The 22,282-nt window shown below is 42.2% G+C and overlaps 1 protein-coding gene across 1 annotated transcript; it reads right to left on the bottom strand.

Annotated features, from left to right (window-relative positions):
* Nucleotides 1–16,659: 16,659 nt before the first annotated feature.
* Nucleotides 16,660–21,999, bottom strand: LOC124273993. The gene is made up of 2 exons (XM_046709329.1): nt 21,884–21,999; nt 16,660–17,915 (listed from the first exon to the last, which is right to left on the bottom strand). Exon 2 carries the CDS (start codon nt 17,906–17,908, stop codon nt 16,784–16,786), a length of 1,125 nt encoding a protein of 374 aa, XP_046565285.1. The 5' UTR covers nt 17,909–17,915; nt 21,884–21,999; the 3' UTR covers nt 16,660–16,783.
* Between the last annotated feature and the right edge of the window lie 283 nt (nt 22,000–22,282).

The following is a 22,282-nucleotide window of genomic DNA, read 5'->3' on the forward strand; positions in this document are numbered from 1 at the left end:
AGCGCAAGGTAGTGAAGCAACAAGTACAATATGTAACCTGTTTTGAGTGAGTATGAGTAACTTCAGCGCCACCAGAATTGGGATTCACACAGTGTACACCACACTCCGGCGCAGTGATGACTTAGCATAACATCACTGCCACAGGCTAATTTGCATATCACATGACCGGACTTTTCTCTTGTTTGTAAACAAACGCGCATATACGTAATAAGAAGAGACTGGCCTTACTTAAGCTTTTCGGCGCGCTCTTCACAATGTTTTACATTGTTACATATATATTCTTCCAGAACTGCGACAGTAAGGTTTATGACAATACATATTTAGATATCAAATTGGCTGCATCGTTTGCTCTCCATCGGCTTCGATGACAGCACGTGGAGCCGTACAACCTATGTAAACAAAGGATCGCTAAGCAAATCGGAATAGTGTTACATGTTTTAGGATATTTTCTCAGTGAAACTAAACCATTCTATCAAAGATGTTTAATTAGAAGTGTAGACTCGTCAAAAATAAAAGAGTTACGAATTATTTACATTATATAGAAAGGACGGTACAATATGTGACTAATCGTCACATTTTTCTGGCCTGTGGCAGAGGTACTATGCTGGCTGGCCGCATTGAACTCTGGGTAGGAGAGTGAGTGTACACATGTGGGGAATTGAGCTCAGGTCTTCCGCGTGACAAGCGAACGCTTTACCACTATGCTCCCCTCCGCCCTTTGACGTTTGGTATGCTGAAGCCTGGAACCTAACTCCCGACCTTCCGCTCTCTCTGCAGATGCTCCAGCCGCTTGACCTCTAGACTACGGTGGCGATGAATACAAATATACTTGTTTTTCTTTCACCAATGCGTGTATTCAATTTGTGTGCCAAGTCTGATCATGAAGGTTTTTGTAGTACATACATACATACATACATACATACATACATACATACATACATACATACATACATACATACATACATACATACATACATACATACATACATACATACATACATACATACATACATACATACATACATACATACATACATACATACATACATACATACATACATACATACATACATACATACATACATACATACATACATACATACATACATACATACATACATACATACATACATACATACATACATACATACATACATACATACATACATACATACATACATACATACATACATTTGTATAGCGCCGATATCCAGTAGTGTTAAGGATCTCTATGTTACTATACCATTACGAAAGTATACTTCCGAACTAAAGAAAGTACACCTGAATTTGGATTTAGCCAAAATTTTACAAAGGTAAACAGGCTGAAAATATTCGCCGAAACACCGCAAACGTAAGGATCAAAGCACGGCTAACATAACAATATCAACACTGAACCATTCATGACTAGAGCTTTGCAAGTCTATTTGTTGTGTAATACCGCACAACGACGGCTTGTAAATAATCGAGTCCAGACAATCCAGTGATTGATATGATGAGTATAGATAAATGTTGGCGGGGTACCACGTTATCAACACCAAGCCTGGCTACTTATTTCATCTCTTACGTCAAACAGAAGATACAGGAACCCTGTCTAGTTTGCCGTTACACGATGCACAACGTTCCTGCAATATGACGGCGGTCTGTAATAATCGCGTCTGGACCAGACAATCCAGTGATTGATATCAGGAACACTGATCTACGCAAACAGCTTACGATGAAATGCATCAACCAAGTAAGCGAGACTGACCACCCCGTTAGTCGCTTCTCACTACAAGCATGGGTTGCTGAAGACGAGTTCACGAGGTGGGCGTGGTATTGAGAGAAGCATTGCTATTACTGGCGTTAAACTTTATACACTCACTCATTCCGCGCATGACGTCACATGGTACAAGTAGATGTAGATGGGGTGAATCATCGCCAAATCGAACTTAAAAAGCAGATATGTCCAGACTAAATTCAGATCTCTAAAGCGATGTGAGTGAGTGAGTGAGTTTAGTTTTACGCCGCACTCAGCAATATTCCAGCTATATGGCGGCGATCTGTAAATAATCGAGTCTGGACCAGACAATCCAGTGATCAACAGCATGAGCATCGATCTGCGCAATTGGGAACCCATGACATGTGTCAACCAAGTCAGCGAGCCTGACCACCCGATCCCGTTAGTCGCCTCGTACGACAAGCATGGGTTACTGAAGGCACATTCTAACCCGGACCTTCACGGGTCCCAAAGCGATTTGTCTGTATGGTCTAGTGAGAATTGTCTACAGTGTCAGGACTGTATAATTCCCTTACGACCGAGTAATACCGCCACGAGTGTCTAATAGAGTTACGACCTTTTAATATGGTCTGCATGTATAAACGTCATCGTTATGTGAGCGCGTGTGGGTGCAGGGGAGATGGGGTAGCCTAGTGGTTAAAGCGTTCGCTCGTCACGCTGACTAAGGTTCGATTCCCTACATGGATACAATGTATGAAGCCCATTTCTCGTATCCTCCGCCGTGATATTGCTGGAATATTGCTAAAAGCGGCGTAAAACTAAACTCATTCACTCACATATTTCTTCAACAGTTATGCTGTCAAAGAAAGTTCTATGTCAGATCATTAATATTAGTATGTTCTAAAACATATAACGGTAAATGGATAAGTGGAAAAAAACACATCAGTGGTGGTCCTCATAATCGAAATAGTTGCATCAAGATTTGGATACTTTCCAAATTAGCGTTAATCCCGAACGAGATTACAGGCGGACGATTGCAATCAGCAATCCTATTGTTTGCACTGGACTAGATCTGATATCGTGGTACGTAAGTAATAATGTGCGTTTATATCAACAGAAAAGTATATGGTTGACGCAGACATTGTCAATTAAAGGCCTGCTTCTTAATTATTTACCAGTGACGATCCGGGTTAGAATTGATCTTCAGCAACCCATGCTTGTCGTAAGAGGCGACTAACGGGATCTTGTGGTCAGGCTCGCTGACTTGGTTGACACACGTCATCGTATCGCAGTTGCGCAGATCGATGATCATGCTGTTGATCACTGGATTGTCTGGTCCAGACTCGACTATTTACTGACCATATAGATGGAGTGCTGCGTTAAGCCACAAATCAACCGACCAACTTAAATATTTAGGTAAACGAGCCTTTAAACATCGTACCAGTTATACGAATATATACCATAAATAGTCTGGAAGTGAAAAGGTCAGCAATATTCCAGCTGTACGACGTGTAAATGAGAATAATTGAGAATTCATGAAACTAAACCAGTGGTTGATGTTATGAGCATCCGCTTGGAGTATCAGCTGAGGCATACATCCGATCCTCTTTCTTGAACATGAAATAGTTAGAACCTATAGCTACGGGTGTCCCGGGACAACGGCTCTGCAGCATAGGCGTTACTAACGGTAAACACATCAAACGGAACATATGTCCTGGAATAGCGGTTCTGTACGATAAACGAGACTAGAGGTTTGTAACAGGTAGTGACAGTAACAGGGGGATCCTAGTGGCCCAAGTACAGTTATTAACAGTGGTATACATAATGATACTGAGTGAGTGAGTGAGTGCGGGGTTTTACGCAGTTCTTTGTATAAATCCTGAAGGAGATGCAACGTAATATCCAGGAACTACCAATATACACGATGCGAGCTTCATTGCAGTATGAGGCACATATCATTACGCTCTCGGATAACGGTATAGTGAGTGAGTGAGTTGAGTTTTACGCCGCTTTTAGGAATATTCCAGCAATATCACGGCGGGGGACACCAGAAATGGGCTTCACACATTGTACCCATGTGGGGAATCGAACTCGGGTCTTCGGCGTGACGAGCAAACGCTTTAACCACCAGGCTACCCCACCGCCCCTAAATAACGGTATAAATGCATGAATACATACATAACGGCATCTGTTAAATCTGTTTAATACCAATGTTTTGTTTGTTTGTCGCCGCACTAAGCACTATTCCAGCTATATGCCGACTGTCTATAAATAATCGAGTCTGGACCACACAATCCACTGATCAACAGCATGAACATCGATCTACGTATTTGGGATACGATGACATGTGTCAACCAAGTCAGCGAGCCTGACCACCCAATCCCGTAAGTCGCCACACCAAGGCCAATGTAGTTTAACCGGTAAACCTTACTGGACTTTTAAAATGTAACCAGAACTATTATCCGATCTGAAACGCTCTGGCGATAAGTTAATTACTTACCTATTGAACTGAATCTCGCATTTTAGCTGCGTTTTGAATATGTGTATATTAACTGGATAAAGATAATATCATGAAACATTGTACGAATTATGGTAAGTCTAAAGAATTACCTTAAACATTTATTGGCTAACAATACAAGCTTGGCACCATCAATCCAAAACACTCAGTCTCCGATATTCTGGTAATCACGTTATCCAGTAACGTCACACCAGTGTTCTAGTGTTCGTGGTAATAGTGAATCTGCAGTTAGAGTCGAGGTCTTCTCCACAAGTATATACAATTCCTCTCCGCTGGAAATCACCACTGTACATTAGTCAAGGTCGAATTGAAAGTACACCTTCTTATTTTTGTGTCTATTTTTCTCAGTCTTCTGACTTTGACCGTCTGTCTTCCAGGGCAGTTCGTCTTTCAGCTTTAGTCTCTGCAGATAGTCTGTAAAATGATTGGATGGGTATTCCTTGCGTGATGCCTTTATCTTATCTCTATTACCACTTTTGACTCTCCAGGCGTCTTGACTCGCCTGCAGCACGTTCATGCTATGTTTCAGTTGGTAGAAATCGCTCTGCAGCTTTTCATGTTTTGGCGTTATCACCGGAAGTGCCAACTTTCTCTTCACCGGAAGTGCCACACTACGATGACCTGGAAGATGAGCCAGGGAAGTGACAACTCCTCTCAAGTTCTTCGAGTCTCCTCTGTTCAAAGACACTGTCGTCTGCCACGAGGCCACACTTGTCACAGACGACACCGAATTGGAACGCCTCAAAACACGTGGTCTAACAACCTCAGAAGATTCTCCTACACTAGACTGTCTTCGTATCTTGCGGATATTCATGTTGGCAGACATTTTCCTATCATATGTCCATGTTAGTCCGATAGTATAACCACACGATCGGGTTCACAGAATAACGTCCTTCAACAGCGGGTAATCACATGCCCTTGCTTACATAGGATAATCTGAAGTGCCTGGGTCGCCTAGAATCTTGCCAACGATTGACATCAGTCGTGCAGAAAATAGGATATGCGGCTATCACGTTGTCCTTAGCCCGGATTAACGAATTACTGACCCGATAATGTCATTCACTTTCACGTCTGATTTGATGAATTTGTTTCTTCGCCTTGAACTCCATTATAAACAACAAGCTAGATACATGTAGTCGACTGCCTCTGGTTATAAATCCTTCCGAATTTCTTCTTTTTAGGGTTTGTGTCTTCTAGAAGAGGCAGTAAATCTAGTTCTTGCAGCTTTGACGGTGACTCGAATCGTGAGGTGTGAAGTGTTACTCCTAGTTACTCAAAGATTACTCACATCATCATCGTTGCTGTATTCGAGTTTCATGAAGGTTTCTGATCTGGTGTCCCTCGAAAATGATAACATAACACTTCATCCACTACACGGTATACAACACATGTACACCGATTGTGCGCATCATATATCACTGTTTCCGCCACCTTGTAGTCTGTGCAGCAAATAAATGTGACAACTGTCGCGAACGACCTCCTCCAACTCCACACACTGCGTCGCCACTAAGTTGATGCTTTCATGGACAACGTGAAATCCTCTTACCTGTGAGGAGTTGATTGCTCGTCAACGCTAGGGGCGCTGCAGGACGTCTCTCGCGCAATTTCCCGCACAATCCAATCTCTGAGACGACACTTAACTCGTAATCGTATTGAACAACGAAAAGCCACGTCTTTCTGTTATGAATTCCGTCTGAATATAATACGACGACAGCTACTTCGTCAATATCGACAGCAACGTCTTCTACGCCGATATCAACATGGACGTTTCATTTCCATACGATTTCAATATTGCCGTTATGACTTCTCCCCTTGAAGATTCCGAGTAGACTTGGTCCGAGTAATCGATCCTTGTAAGAGGCAATTAAACAGTATCAAATTCAGCCTCACAATCACGGGTTTGTCTGGTCCAGACCTGATTTAGAGGTTGTTGTCATCTTGTCATATAGCTGGGGTATTACTGATTATGGCGTTAAACAACAAACACAACAGGCCACCTAAAGCTTCGTTGGTGTTGACAACTCTCAATCAATAGATCTCATTCAGCTTCATTGTCCAGCCATACATGCAACTGTGGTTTACTGGCCACTCCAAATACTGCCTCTACATTAGTCCCCAGGGTAGTAGACGAGGGGTGGACTTCTCTGCTGTAATACATGTGTACACAATACGCAACTCTGTCAGGTGACGTCACTGACATGTCCGCGACAATTAGCCATTGTTCTCACGTTAAAGTCCCGTTAGTGTTGCATGTTGAGAGTGAGTAAGAGCTCTCACATCCGCGTGTATTCGTCATACTGCAGAGTTAAATCTTCTTTGAACTACTGGCTTTTCAAGTACCTTTGAGTGTGAGTGAGTTTGGTTTTACACCGCTTAAAGCAATATTCCAGCATTATCACAGCGGGGGACACCAGAAATGGGCTTCAACATTATACCCATATGGGGAATCGAACCCGGGCCTTCCGCCTGACGAGCGAACGCTTTAACCACTAGACTACCCCACCGCCCCACGCGTACCTTTGAAATATGTACTTTTGATGTGAATTTTTTCAAATTATCAATTTTTGTGGACACGAAGTTGGATACATATTAATTGTTTGGCCAAATTTTATACAGAACGACCTATCAATATGTTTTATTAATTCCGCATGCTTTTTCCAATATAACCTGCAATTCTATTATCTCGTTTGCAATTAATGATTATGTCACATGTCAACAAAGTCAAACAGCTTGTTAGTTTCGTGTAAGTACCAGTACCAGTCATGAGGACTAGTGGTGGTGGTGGTGGAATTGGGTTTAACGTCGTGCTTGAGAATATTTCGCTCATATGACGACGTGCATGCGTGTGTATGTGTATGTGCGGCTGCTTGTACTAGCCCAGACTGAAGCTGGTTTTATAGTGCTAGCCCACTGAGATACCATGCCGCAGTGAAGCATGAATACCCCACTCAGACACATTATACTGTCTCCGAGTCGACCAGTCCTTGTTGTACCCATTAATGCCGAGCGCCAGACAGGGACCAACAAGTACCATATATTAACGTCTTTTGGTATGACGCGGTCGGGGATCGAACCCGCGACCTTCCGCACTCCGGGCGGACGCTCTAACCACTACACCACGGAGGAGGTCTCATGAGGACTAGTGACCACAAAACTAACCCGTAAATCATCTTTGCTAGTCCTTTTAAAAACATTAGCCTTTTGTTTTGAAATTAAGTATTTCTGAAACGTTTTTTGAGATGATGTGATAATAATGGTTATTTATTAGTTTTGAGAACATGTTTGATTATTTTTGTTAAATCTGTGATCATGGGAATGAATCCTCCATAACAGTAAACGTAGCTAAAAGCGTTTTTCTTGTCTTAATGATGTTCACTGATCTATAGCTAACGGGATAACGTAGTAGCTGTACGCTGATTAGATTCAATAAAATATGCCAGTATATGCCACTCCACTAAACTGATATTCTTAAATATATTTTTAAACTTGTCTAAACCGTGATGTAAAGACCGCATGAGTGAGTTTAGTTTTACGTCGCTTTAAGCAATATTCCAGCAATATCACGGCGGGGGACACCAGAAATGGGCTTCACACGTTGTACCCATGTGGGGAATCGAACCCGGGTCTTTTGCGTCACTAGCGAACGCTTTTACCACAAGGTTACCCCCAGCGCTCCCGTAAATACTGTAAGAAGTCTTGCCTACTCTACTGAGTAGAAGGCCGAAGTTGTATGACGTCGACATCGATTGTCTGTATGGACACCTCTCGTTTCAAACTTATGACTTGGTCATTGTAACTGACTGACTGACTGAGTTTGGTTTTACGCCGCTTTTAGCAATATTCCAGCAACATCACGGCGGGGGACACCAGAAATGGGCTTCAGACATTGTACCCATGTGGGGATTCGAACCCTGGTCTTCGGCGTGACGAGCCAACGCTTTAACCACTGTGGTACCCCACCGCCCCTGGTCATTGTAAGGTAAACTGAATGTTTGTTAGTTTGTGTACAGTACATGAAGAAGGAAAGTTATATTAATTTTTGAAAAACCCGAATAATACAGAACATATTCTAAAAATTGATTGTACGCGTTTAAGTACCTCATATTTTGAGCCAACTCGAAAATCCAAAGCATTTACGAACAACCTGTTTGCACTCAAAACGAGTTGTGCTGGTCTGTTTACATGGGCTTAAAAACGTTGCCTTTACGTGACGGCAGATGTCAAGTCTCCCGCCGGCCCTGTATACTGAGTTCAGTTTGTGCAATATTAATCATGCTACACGTGTATGTCGTGCTGCACGGAATTTCAAAGATGATACTCATGCGAGCATAGGGCATTGTTCTGGATAATTTATCAGGATTTATGCTAATCTGTGTTCTTCCGAATTGATGAAAAAAATTAATATAATATGGAGATTAATGAGACAACAGCTTTGTTAAGGCTTTTCTCAAATTTTCTCTCTCAACTGGAATATTCTGAACACAGTAAAGCTGCTTTGGAATTTGAATTGAAAATCAAATATAAACATTGAGCATTTTCAAAAATAAATAGCAATCTTTATAATTAACCAACGAGTTTTATCAGATGATCACAACTTATAGCATACCGTTAATACATGTTAAGTTCGTTCAATGTATCTCATGCGGAAAGTCAACTGATGAGGGTGTATGTGCATTGGTGCTCATGCTATCGACCATTGTCTCCTCTGACTCGGACTAGAACTTTTAGAACGGTGTTGTATTACCATACATTTGGCAGCGGCGTAGTACACCATTCGCTGACGTATCCTCTCACAAGGCATCACGAGAATATACCTACAATTGGTTATATGGAATACCACTGCTGAGTTACCCGTTGTATATGTACAGCTGGGGTCCCGTAAGATCTCGGACGTAGCTTGAAAGAGGTATACAGTATATCTATATATTAAACACAATGAGCCATGGGAATATTGGAATTGGCCTTTAGTTCAGTAAGGGACCCGTGGAGATCCGGTTTAGAATTGATCTTCAGCAACCCATGCTTGTGGTGAGAGGCGTCTTATAGGATCGGGGGCGGTGTATTTGTGGTCTACCCTAGTGGCCCAAGATGTCAACCATGGCTCGTCACGCAAGAAGACTCGAGTTTGATTCGCCACATTGGGTCAGGATAGTGTTCAATAACAGACATTTCTGGTGTCCCCGTCCGTGATATAATTGTGAATACTCACATTATTTTCTTGAATATCACTCACTCAATTCAAAGGATCGGGTGGTGGCTTGGAAAATATAGTGTATTTATTGCATTGTCTCTACCCAAACTGTACAGATCACTGCCCAAGATGTCAACCATTGAAGTGCCTGGTCAAAACTCGAATATTTACAGATCGCAATCATATGGCTTGACTATTGGAAGGACCAGCGTTCAATAACAGACAAAGACTTTGAATTGGAAATTAAGTACTATTACATTAAACAAATAGTTGCATTCGGTCAATGGCCAGGCTTATTTCAAGACAAAGACACAGCATAGTGTTCATGGTTCCTTTATTGACTGTCAATACCTGGGATACACTGACGAAGAATCAGTTTATGTTGCATTGTTTGTTTATAAATGAAGATATTGATGCCACGTAATTTGTCACATACAACAACTGACTTTCTACATTGTACGCTCACACAGTGCAAAAATGTCTTCATGTCACACGTGAAGATACGTTACATCCGTTACATTGCATACGACAAGTCGCACTATGTGTACATCCTAAACAATCGTATGCCTGTGACGTAATACTGTATATTTGGTATATCATGAACACCACCTTCATGAAAGCACATGTACATGACTTCATGAAACATGAATGGAAATATCTGCTTTCTCCGGATATAGAGAAGACAGACAACGGTTCATCATATATGCCATTTCTGGTGTCCCCCGCCGTGATGTTGCTGGAATATTGCTAAAAGCGGCGTAAAACCAAACTCAGTCAGTCAGTCAGTCATCATATATGTAGAGTGAGTGAGTGATAGTGAGTGAGTGAGTTGGGTTTAACGCCGCCTTGCACAGTATTCCCGCTACATGACGTCATGCCGGCTTAACGAGGGAGGAAAGTCTATAGCGAGGCAGGTTTCACACGTTTACCAACTTGGTGAAACCCACGGTTATCAAGCTGACAAAACTAGAACCATGATTGGTCAGAACCGAGATTCGAACCGTGATCAAGGGACGCAACTCTGCACGGCAAATTGCGGAACCTTAGAGATTGTACCTCACATATGCTATACTGAAGTAAATATAATAACATATTAACATTCCATGCAGCTCATTCCATCCGTATTGACCAATGAACACTTGAATAAATATCAACAATCTCAAAATGGAAATACCGTCATTGTGTTCAGCAGACTTCTTGCACTATGTCTGACAGACTGGTGAATAACGTCATTGGTGTTCCAGTGAAAGAAGACTTCACTCCTGAACGAAATAAGGACATGACATTGTAAATCCGTCGCTAGCCTTTAGGTTGAGTCGGCACAAGAGCCATAGCTCTACTTGTGTAGAACAGTTTGGGTTCATCGATGTAGTAGCTGGCTGAAACACTCGTGATTCTAACACTCAACAATTTTCTTGGTCCCTTCAGAGAAGTAGACTGTTTCCGTTTCGGGGGCAAGGTCATGACATTCACTTCCGGTGCAAACCGTACCTTGCGACTCTTGGAGCTAGATTTGGTGCTGCTTTCCTGCGTGGAGCTTGTCGACAATATGTCACTTCCGGTGTCGGTAGACGGGCAGGTCACTTCATCTGTACTTACATCCGGGACTTTGGGACATTCCCGTGGGGTATTTACGGTAATCAAATCTGTACGTAACATCGACTGCTCGGGATAAAACTTTCTCCTTGGTATGAGATTATTTGCGAATTTTGACTTCTCTCTTTTCGCTACCTCTCCGGCACACCTGTACAAATCCCCCGGTCTCACATTGAAACCTTTAGCGCCATTTTGTTTCCTATTACCACCAATACCAGTTCCTCCACACTGCTTATCTTTCTGCTTCTTCCCCACGAATGAAGACCCTGTTCTCAAATCCTCGAACGGTTGTGTCGTCTGCTCACTTTTCGTGTCCGATTTCGGAAACCTCCTGAATATTTTATCGTCCTCTGTCTGGAGAAGCTGACGACGCAGACGACGATACTCAACTTCAAGAGTCCGATGATTCTTAGGTCGATGATAGTCCATGTTCTCTGTCATCAGTTCAATGTACACTCTCAACTCTCTAAACCTCCTTCTCAGTCTCTCGACAGCAATATCATGACGTCTCAATCTGACCAGCCCGTAACAGTGGTCATTCCAACATCTCTTTGTAACTGACCCTCCGGGTATAATCCCCAGTTGGCCGGATGTCAATTCGGCCCTCCATGCTCAATACCTTTTCAGAATCTCTCAAAGACGTCCTGTTACATATACACTCCGCCCTTTCATCAAGCCATACGGCTCTCGGCTTTTGTCAGGAAGTTAATATATATACCGACTCTGGAAGGTCTTTTCACTGATGTTAATCAAAACTTCGTCAAAGTGTCAAAGACTTGCTCATGTAATTAATTTTCCGATTTCGTTTACCACCTCGTTCAGGGGAGAAGCTTTTGCATATTGCATAAATATTGCACGGAATGGGATCTCTGATTGGAGACTAAGATTAGCTACGCTGCTTATATGGGATTATTGGGTTTTATACAATGGGTAACTCATATTTTCTTTCATAATTTCTCATAAAAGGTTTTCGTTACGAGAGTGTATGCTGGAGCCGTGTTGTATGGCCATCGAGGAGATTATCCCATAGATTATATACGGTATTATCGAACCATGAATGCCATTTCCGTCGGGTTCCTGAAAGTATTTATATTATCTGCAAGACTGATTGTTTACTGTTTATATCGAATATCTACTGCTGTTTACTTGTAGGGTCTTATTGAATGGAGATTTGAAGTCAATGTACCGATATCGTATTAACTTGGATTGACATTTTCGATATTTCCATGGCAGTATAGTATTTTCATGAAAGGCTTGAGTGTGTGAGTACCCAAGTTGGTGATATATTTAGTAAGTGAACACGTGTTGGTTGTTAATACGTGAATGTGCGTCAGTGACCAGACGAATAAATAAAGGGATTAATGAATTGCGCGTGCGTGTTTGCGAGTGTTTTTGTGTTTGTGGGAGTCTGTTTTTGCGTACGTGCGTGTGTACCTGTGTGTGTTGGTGGCCTTGTGCAGCATGGCGCTCTGCATGGTGGCAACAGAATATGGAGTGGAGACATGCATGCTAAGGAGTGAGTGAGTTTAGTTTTACACCGCACTCAGCAATATTCCAGCTATATGGCGGCGGTCTGTAAATAATCGAATCTGGACCAGACAACCCACTGATCAACAGCATGAGCATCGATCTGAACATTTGGGAACTAATGACATGTGTCAACCAAGCCAGCGAGCCTGACCACCTGATCCCGTTAGTCGCCTCTTACGACAAGCATGGGTTACTGAATGTTCATTCTAACCGGGACCTTCACGGGTGCATGCTAAGGACCAATTCTGAATCGGAATATTCCTTTCGGAAATGATGTCTCTATCCTTATTACTTTTAAACGTAGCTTGTTTCTTTCGGAAGAGCTTAACATCAACAATCAAGGTTGGTTGGTTTGTTGTTCAACGCCGCACTAGGCGACATTGCAGCTATGAGGTGGCGGTCTGTAAATAATCGGGTCTGGACCAGACAATCCAGTGATCAATAGCATGAGTATCGGTCTACGCAATTGGAATACAGTGGCATGTGTCAACCAAGTCAGCGAGCCTGAACACCCTATCCCGTTAGTCCCCTTTTACGACAAGCATAGGTTGCTGAAGATCAATTCTAACCTGGCTCTTCACCGCTAAAGAATCATGAATTACGAGAGTATCTTAAATCTACATTCAGCTAAAGCGCAAAATCGGAAATCCACTCAACGGAGACTGTAAAAAGGTGTCGTCCTCAGTATTAATATTGATCTGTGTGTGTAAGCGTGTGTCCACGTTTGCCGTGCGTGTGCGCGTGCGCGTGCGCGTACCTACGTGTGCGTGCGTGCGTGCATGCATATGCATGCATGCGTGTCTTTGCGCGTGTATGTGTAGCTGGGAGGCTTTGGTACCAGACGCTTCAGGCGGTACTGACCTATCGCTGATACGCCTGACGCGGTTTGCACCACTATTGACGTCCGCGTAAAACTTGTATATATTTTACTACCGCTTCTTAACTAGCACCACAGAGTGCCTGATTCATTCGGGTCAACTCGGCTTATTCCGCCAGGATCTTAACATCTCGGCCAGTTAGTCTGTCGTACAGACCCTGAAGCAAATATACCCAAGAAAGCCCACGCAAGTCTAGAAAATGTGGCAAGTCTAGATTTCCTCAGCTTCAGAAAATGAAGAAAGTCTCAGGGCTCCTTTACATTATATATATATATTTTTTACTATGAACTTTTTTTCAGTAAAATATGTTCATTTCAGAGACTAGTTGTTAGTCTACTCGGCCAGTGTACGAGTTGGTATATGTTTTCACTGTAATCTACGTTACATCAGATCTCTCAACTAGTGTTCGCAAAACATGACTTTTCTTATGAAGTGTTTCATTGACATCAAGAAAATGGTATGTGGTAACACATACATGTATACAGATAGACTGACTGACTGACTGACTGAGTTTGGTTTTACGCCAAACATTGTACCCATGTGGGGATTCGAGCCCGGGTCTTCGGCGTGACGAGCCAACGCTTTAACCACTAGGCTACCCCACCGCCCCTGTATACAGATAGAGTTCGCGACAGTTGTTGTATCACGTGATAGTCACGTGCACGAAATCAGTTTCTGTGTGAATTCCTCCATGTGCTGGCCTATGGGATCGGAACACGATCGTGCACGTGGTAGAACCACCTCGTCATTTGTGTCATCATCGTTCACACACATCACCAACAGAGAGGAGCATGCATGCTGATGTATCTTGTTAAGCAACAAGTGAAAGACTGTTGAGACTCCCGTGATGCGTACGTAAAATATGACACGTGATTGCCCTTGAAGCCTGTGATTTCAAGCAGGGGGGATTTCAGAAAAAGTAACGGTCAACAATTATAAATAATTGTTCCACACAAAAAGCGCTTTTCATTTTTCCTTCATGGCAAACAACCACAGAGCTGGAAAATGCTACGACAAACCACCAATTCCTACAGGTACATTGGTACACGCTGACACATTGGGCTACACGCTGACACATTGGTACACGCTGACACAAAGGGCTGCAAGATGTTTTGGCATCCACCTGATCAGTAGATGCTTCAGTTACGTTTATATACGAGAGGCTATCAAAAGGTGTTGAGCCTAAAATACTTCTGATATGTGCATGATAAAAATAACTGTATGCTATTGAATGTATTGGTTTACAATGTATTACAATGTATATCATTCACTTAAACGTGATATTGGTATGCACATGTCGCTAGTTTCCGACCACGTGACATCTAATCACATGTTCCAGTGCGGTAGAGAGGATCTTGAAGATGACCCTCGTCTTGGTTGTCCAACAACTAGCACCAGCCCGGAAAACACTGACAAGGTGCATACGCTGGTAATGAACAACTGTCAAATCTCTATCCATGAGTTGAGAAGTGGCATCTCATTGCATAAGATGGGTCCCCAGAATGTTCACCAACGAAATGAAGCTCACGAGCGTCACCATAAGTAATGCCATGAGAACAAGATATAATGAGTGAGTGAGTGAGTTTAGTTTTTCGCCGCACTCAGCAATATTCCAGCTATATGGCGGCGGTCTGTAAATAATCGAGCCTGGACCAGACAATCCAGTGATCAACAGCATGAGCATCGATCAGCGCAATTGGGAACCGATGACATGTGTCAACAAAGTCAGCGAGCCTGACCACCCGATCCCGTTAGTCGCATCTTACGAGCATGCATAGTCGCCTTTTATGACAAGAATGGGTTGCTGAAGACCTATTCTACCCCGGATCTTCACGGGTCAGAACAAGATATAAACAAAAACCAGATTATGTTCATTTTGGGTTCGTTACTTGTGATGAAACGTGGATTCATCACTATTCCTCTGAGAGCAAACAGGAATCCATGGAATGGAAACACGCCAAGTCTCCTCCTACCAAGAGGTTCAAGTCGTCCATATCGAAGGTTATGGCCACCAAGGCGTCATCCACGTAGATTACCTTCCACAAGGAACTTCCCTGAATATTATGGTACCCTACTGAAGAAAATGAAACAGTCCATCAAGGAGAAGCGCCGTGGCAAACTAGTGAAGTGTTTCGTATTGCACTGGCCACTGTTGAAGAACGTATATATGTTAAATCCTACCTCACCCACCCTATTTTCCAGACCTGGCAGCAAGTGACTACCGCCTGATTCCTAATCTGAAGAAGCACCTGCGTGGTAGGAGATTCGAGGATGATCATTTACTCACTACAACTGTGGGCACGTGGCTACAGGGCCAGGAAAATGACTTCTATAGACAAGGCGTAAATGCCTGGCAGACAAGATGGACCAAGTGCATCGACTTATAAGGCGATTATGTTGAGAAATAAATGGGATTGCATCGCTGTTCTACATCTAAATATTTTAGGCTCAAAACGTTTTGATAGCCCCTCGTATGTCAGGAGAAAGTGGTGTTTGAATAACGTCTACATATCGTTAACGCAAATTGGTAGCGTTTTAGGGAAAGGCCGCCTTCATATTTTCCCAGTTTGTGAACTTCGGATAAGAATAATTCAAATAAGAGTGATAAAACTCATATACGATTCCGAAAATAGCCTACGTGCTTGTTTATCAATCGCTATGAAATAGTGATGATACCAGGTGTTTGCAAAGTGGCGAATTATCTTACAAACACACGCAAAGGTAAGTCAAATATACTTGTCATGAGATAACCGATAATTACTTAAGGAAGGGAGCAGTTGATAAGATTTTATTCACATGATGCACCGTGACCAATTTTACATCCTTCTGTTGATAACCGGACCATGTGCGTAAAAAATACGTTTGATGTTGATAAAACGCATGTTTGAAAAATCACGCAAATCAAATCCCTATCAGTGAACACTGAATGCTGATATGTGGTTTTTTATTCAGCTGAATGTTGATATGTGGCTGTAATAAAATATATAAAGTCTATGGAAATATTTATGTTTCAGTGGAAAGGACGGTTGTTTGTCTGTTTATAGAAGACAGAATTAAGCAATGTTCCAGAACTTTGATGGCAGTCTGTACAAAATCGAGTTTGGAGAATGCAAACCGATGATTGATATTGACTACATGATTAAATTGTAGTCCATTGACACCAGGACCAACAGCTGTACATAGAACGTATGCAATGTGCACGATATTCTAAATATTAAAATGAGTCGACTGATAATTACACTCTAATGTATGTTTTATGCAGGTGTCATTTCGTCAGAAGATATTCAATTACAAGCATCAACATGAACAAGATTTGGATATTCATTTGCAAAATATTGTGCAGACCATCGGCTCTAGCCCTCTTCTGGGGCATCCGTATGAGTCTTTGTGCTGACAATCAGTGGGAACTTCACCTGTGTTTTGTCAATGTCAGATGTTGAGTAAGCCGACCCAACTCTCTCGAGTTCCCGTGAAGATGAAACACGCGATTTAACTGTGTCACGTGGTGTTGCAACAGGTGACACAGATCGTTGAGAAGGCACGAGACAAATGACGTCAGGGCTTTGAGCAATGTCGTCAGTTCTGACTGGATTCAGCGTTTGGACATGCGGTATAGCGGGGTGCTTCCGGTTACCGCTGAAGTACTTCCGCTGTTGAAGAACCATTTGCCCTTTCCGACGACTCTGCTGACCCGAGAGCTGGGGAAGTCCGTCTGTGCCGCCATTCAACGCCATCCTCGACGTCTGTACGTCTTCAACCTGACCGGTATCAATTCTAACCGTGGCGGAATCTTGGGTAACAGTTCGAGGAGTACGTCTAGACTGATCACGTGCACAACCGGATGTTGATCTGTGAAAGGAACGTAACTCTTCAGTACTGCCATCTACTTCGGATTTGGCAGGGGACGTAACTGACGGTTCGCTACTAACTTTCATTTCCCGTGAGTAGGTCAGTATTTGACTTGCCGGTGTCCTTGACCCCATCGACGTGGAAGCACGGTGCGGAGCAGTTGTGTTGGTGCTCCAAGCCTGTAACAAGGCTCGTTCCCCAGGTGTCGAGAATGTCTTGGACCACATATACCGAGTCCTTTGAAAGTCTGACTTCCGTCTGTACTTCCCAAGAATCTCAGTCACTGGCTGGGCACACAGTGATTGCAACCAAAATGTGTTAGTTTGTTCAGCTTCGTGTTTCTGAACATGTTTATCTACGAAGTAATACTCAACGTTCTTTCTGATTGGATTCTGGACGTCACGTGTTCTGTTCCTGCTGACTGACGGTGGGGAGAAGCCAATCACGGACTTCCTGTCATGTAGTTCCGGTGCAATAGTGTTTGTGATTGGATCATAATCGTCCAATGGTCGTTTGCTGTTGGTGGCGGGAGTGGAGACAGGGCATCGGTAAAAGTCGGGATGGCCAGAGTCATATTTGTACACGCCACCATCCTCCCGTCGCGTGTTCTCCCCAGAGGTCAGCATCATGTTGAATCTGCAAAGACGAGAGAGGGAGTTACAGTAGAGGTAGTGGTGAGTGAATATGGGCTTAAGCCGCCTCTTGCAAAATCACAAAACACAAGACATGAGCTTCACACGTTAAGGAATCGAACCCATGTCTTAGGTGCAACGATCAAGGGCTTTAATCACTAGGCTACCCACCATAGCAACGGTAGTAACAATACTGTAATAGGCTGTATGTCATCTAACCTGTGTACGCATAGGACCGGGTTCGATTCCCCACATGGGTATAATATGTGAAGCCCATTCTTGGTGTCCCCCGTCGTGATATTACTGGAATATTGCTAAAAGGGACGTAAACCCCAACTCATTCACTCACTCACGTTAAATACTAGAGCTTCTGCCAGGCTCCACATTGAACCTGTCAGGCGTGTTTGCATAACTCCATAACACGTTGAATGTGGAATGATCGTGTTTGTTTTAGTTCTTATATAATTATACAAATTGTTTCCCAATAACATCACTAAAGAATGGAGTATCCCATTCTATTTTAAATAGTAGGGTTTACAATGTTTCATTAACTGCTTCTTGTTTCAAGAATTATGCAAATGGTTTTGTCCCTTTATTTATCAAATAATTTCAGCATACGTTGTACTGGACTGTACAAATATTCCATGGATACATTGTATACTGACCATGGCACGGGTAACGTTGCATATTTTGGACATGTTATAGACATTTTATATGTTTCTATCAAGATGAAACATATTGGAAAACAATTAAATTGTAATATGCACTAATGGTTCTCCGCAAAGTTTACCTGAATAGGTTGTGGCTGAGATTTAACGAATCTTTGAACATTCTACGAGTTATTTCACGGTGTGCAGGTCCTACGTGTTTACCACCAAGGAAAACAAAACTACGAACACGGGTTTGGTGCTGGCAAACCTGGAAACCGGGATGCGAACCCCTTTTCATTGGAATCCCTCCCGGCATTATTAAGCGATAATTGTAGAATTTGTCGGGAGAATGTGAGACAACGTCTGCTCTAGTATAATTAATTAGCATACCGGAAGCCCCAATGGAATCATTATCATCTATACGTCCTAACCGTGTTACTGAGGCAGCACACTTAAACATTCTGATAAACGCAAAAGTTAGATTTGAAATAATATACAACAGTCCACTGAAATTTACATATATCTACAATACTTGTTTGGAATATGATCACTGCTCAACCACAGCAGATCGCTGAATCGTTTATATTTTAGATTGGTAGATCTGTTGAACGTCACTGTCACGTGCATAAACTGCCGTGTCTGATTAACCTCAACGATGATCTCCAAATCACACGGTATTTCTTTTGAACTTGATAATATTCCTGATAATTCTGCTATATGACAAGAAAACAGCCACGGCCCAGTTCTCTTTTGTCTGTCAAACCCATGCATGCTACCGCTCAGGCTGGCCACAAAGGTAAGCCATGCCTCATATTGTTGCACAGATCCTAGATTATAACCTTACAATGGACTCGTTACATTTATGTTACATGATCTTACAAGTCAAACAACCGTTTCATAGCTCAGGCTATCATATTGTGTACATCTAGCCGACACAGGTCAGGTAGCAACCCCGTTTGGAGACTTAGTATGGCACGCTTACCTGTTGATACCAAAAACTTTCATTTTTAGTAATTGTCGAAAATGTGTTGCATCCCCGCCTATCAATTATTATCACGAATGAAGCTAGATATATGTAATATATACAGAACCAATCTTGTCGTGTTACAGTGTCCGTAACTAGGTGAAATACGTTACTGTTTATAATGTTAAATACTGGCAAACAAATTATAATTGACGACTTAAAGGAAGTATTTACATGTTAAACACATTTAGAGGTTTCAAATACTGCTGTGTCATTATATATTAACAGCAAATATAACACATAGTTCAAAGAATAATTATTACTTAACACACTCGTAACATATCTAAATATGTTTTCATATCCCGTAATGCATTTTAATAAACATAAAATAATTATATAAATAGACTCAACGTGCCGTCAGATATGTACATACTGTCGTTGAGTTGGGGCTTACGTTCATAACACACGTTCCACATACACCGTCTCCACCCAGCCCTCTCGCCTCCCCACCCCCGCGATCCATGGTAATCCTACCTGCTTTTGCCATGGAAGGTGCATCTACCAACATCCCATGCCATTATAGTACCCTCTTGAACACCGGTGGCGGAAGCGTGGTGTGAGACAGGGTGACAGAATACCCCCTGCTCTCTTATCAAGGTCTCACGCTTAAACTCCAACACAGTCAGGACCTAGGTTACAGTGGGGTTAGCGTGCATGTCAGTATGAAGAATCATATCTTAACGGTTTTAGTCTGATGGAAAAATCTATGGCAGAGTTCGACCTTGTTTCAATCAATATTCATTATTCATTTAATGAAATGTATTTATTTGTTTGGTTGACATTTATTTAGACAGTTAGTTTAAGATAATATTAAATAATTATTTTACATTGATCAATTTATAAATGTTTTGTAAAAAGTGTGGCATTAAGAGCAAAGTTTTACTAAGTAGGAAACGTTTTTTATTTGAATGGCATATACACTGCAGTTTGTAAGTAATGTATTATATTGCAGTACGGACGACGAGTTAGCCAAATGTTTGAAGCGTTTGCTAGTCACGCCTAAGGTCCGAGTCCGACTCCCCTCAAGGATACAGTATGTAAAACCCATTCCTGGTGCATCCAGCCTTGCAATTCCCAGTATACTGTTAAACGCATCGTAAAACGAAAGATAAACACACACTGTTGTGAGAATTTTGAAATCTTGATAGTACAACTCGCATGTCAGAGAAGTGCACCGTATCAATTGAGGTTTGAAGACAATTCGTCCAAAGCGCTCGTCAGTCACCCGGGGGACCACTTAGTCACCCTCTATGTTGGGCAGCAGGGTACATCTACATCCCCGCCCCTGTAAGGGGTTCAAGTATTGATTTAAGGATGAGAATGTTTAACGCCATGGACATTTTTACACGTATGTTAACGTTGAAACCTTCTGGGTAAGAAGATCTAAAAAAATTACCTCATTCTGATTAGTTTGTTGTTTAACGCCTCACTCAGTAAGGTTCCAGTTTTATGACAGCGGTATGTAAAATGTCTGGACTAGACAATCCAATGATTGATATAATGAACATCGATCTAACCAACTGAAATGGCATGGTTCAACCAAGTCAGCGAGCCTGACCACCCGACCCCGTCAGTCGCCTCTTACGACAAGCATGGGTTGCTGAAGACCAAGTCTAACCCAAATCTTCACGGGTAAGACTTAGGGATAGACGATACCTGTCAAACATGACGAGGCTGTCTACTGCAGACATGGCGAATGCTGTCTACTGTACCTGTCAGCGAGACGCGTTGTTTCGTTATAGTAAACGTTAACACCATTGCAATGCCAACAAACAAGTGCAGTCAGCACTGTATGATCCGGTTATGTATTTATTAATATTATAAGCATGTTTATGCCAAAGAATAACTCTGCATGGGATATGCCTGCTTATCTACCAGATAATCCATTCTGAGGATATCTTAACCTCCCCACGGAGCGCCGTCGGAAATCGATAATACACAAAAGGATTAACGTCTTAATCAAATATCTCATAAGGAATGTCAAAATGTGAATATGAACGTCTGACTTCATATCAATAATATCTCACTATCAAATTTAATATTAAATATTTATTTGGGTCGTCAAAACAATCATGCCACAACGCTACGCTGCCATTTATTATTCTATATCCAGAGCAGTATAGACTCTTCTGTCGTATATGTACCTATGTGCACCTGGCCAATTAAAATCTGTATTTATTCAATCCATTAATCGCTAATGTTAATGCACGTCACTGCTATATGAACACACCGCACCATATATTGGAACTATCGATAAATAACATACCTTACTTGAGTGATATCCTCATTATTACTCACCTGTAATTTACCGTGTGTACTTGACCAGGTAAGTTTTCAACATGTAGGTGAATCTACCTGGCAGGTAACCTGTTTTATCTCCCCATCTACAGGTACGCCGATCTACCCAGCCCGCGTAGGTAGCTCGAACGCTTAGAGGGTAGACACCGCTCCTGGGACCCTTCCTCGCGAAATGTTTGAATGGCTGTAGGTAAAGTTACAGCGAGAAGCAGGGTCGTTACTGTTTACTGATCATTTATTGTGGCGTGAGGGATTTATTTACATTGTGTCGGGTTAGTGACATTGTTAACGCGCAGGTAAATACCTCGAGGTGTTACATAAAGACTAATTGTAAATTTATTATGTCACGGGGATTTGTCTTCTTATATAAATGTATATGTAAAAGAAGGTGACTTGTTG

Source organism: Haliotis rubra, unplaced genomic scaffold, assembly GCF_003918875.1.
Source record: "Haliotis rubra isolate DU_JTF1 unplaced genomic scaffold, ASM391887v1 Scf1039, whole genome shotgun sequence".
NCBI lineage: Eukaryota > Metazoa > Mollusca > Gastropoda > Lepetellida > Haliotidae > Haliotis > Haliotis rubra.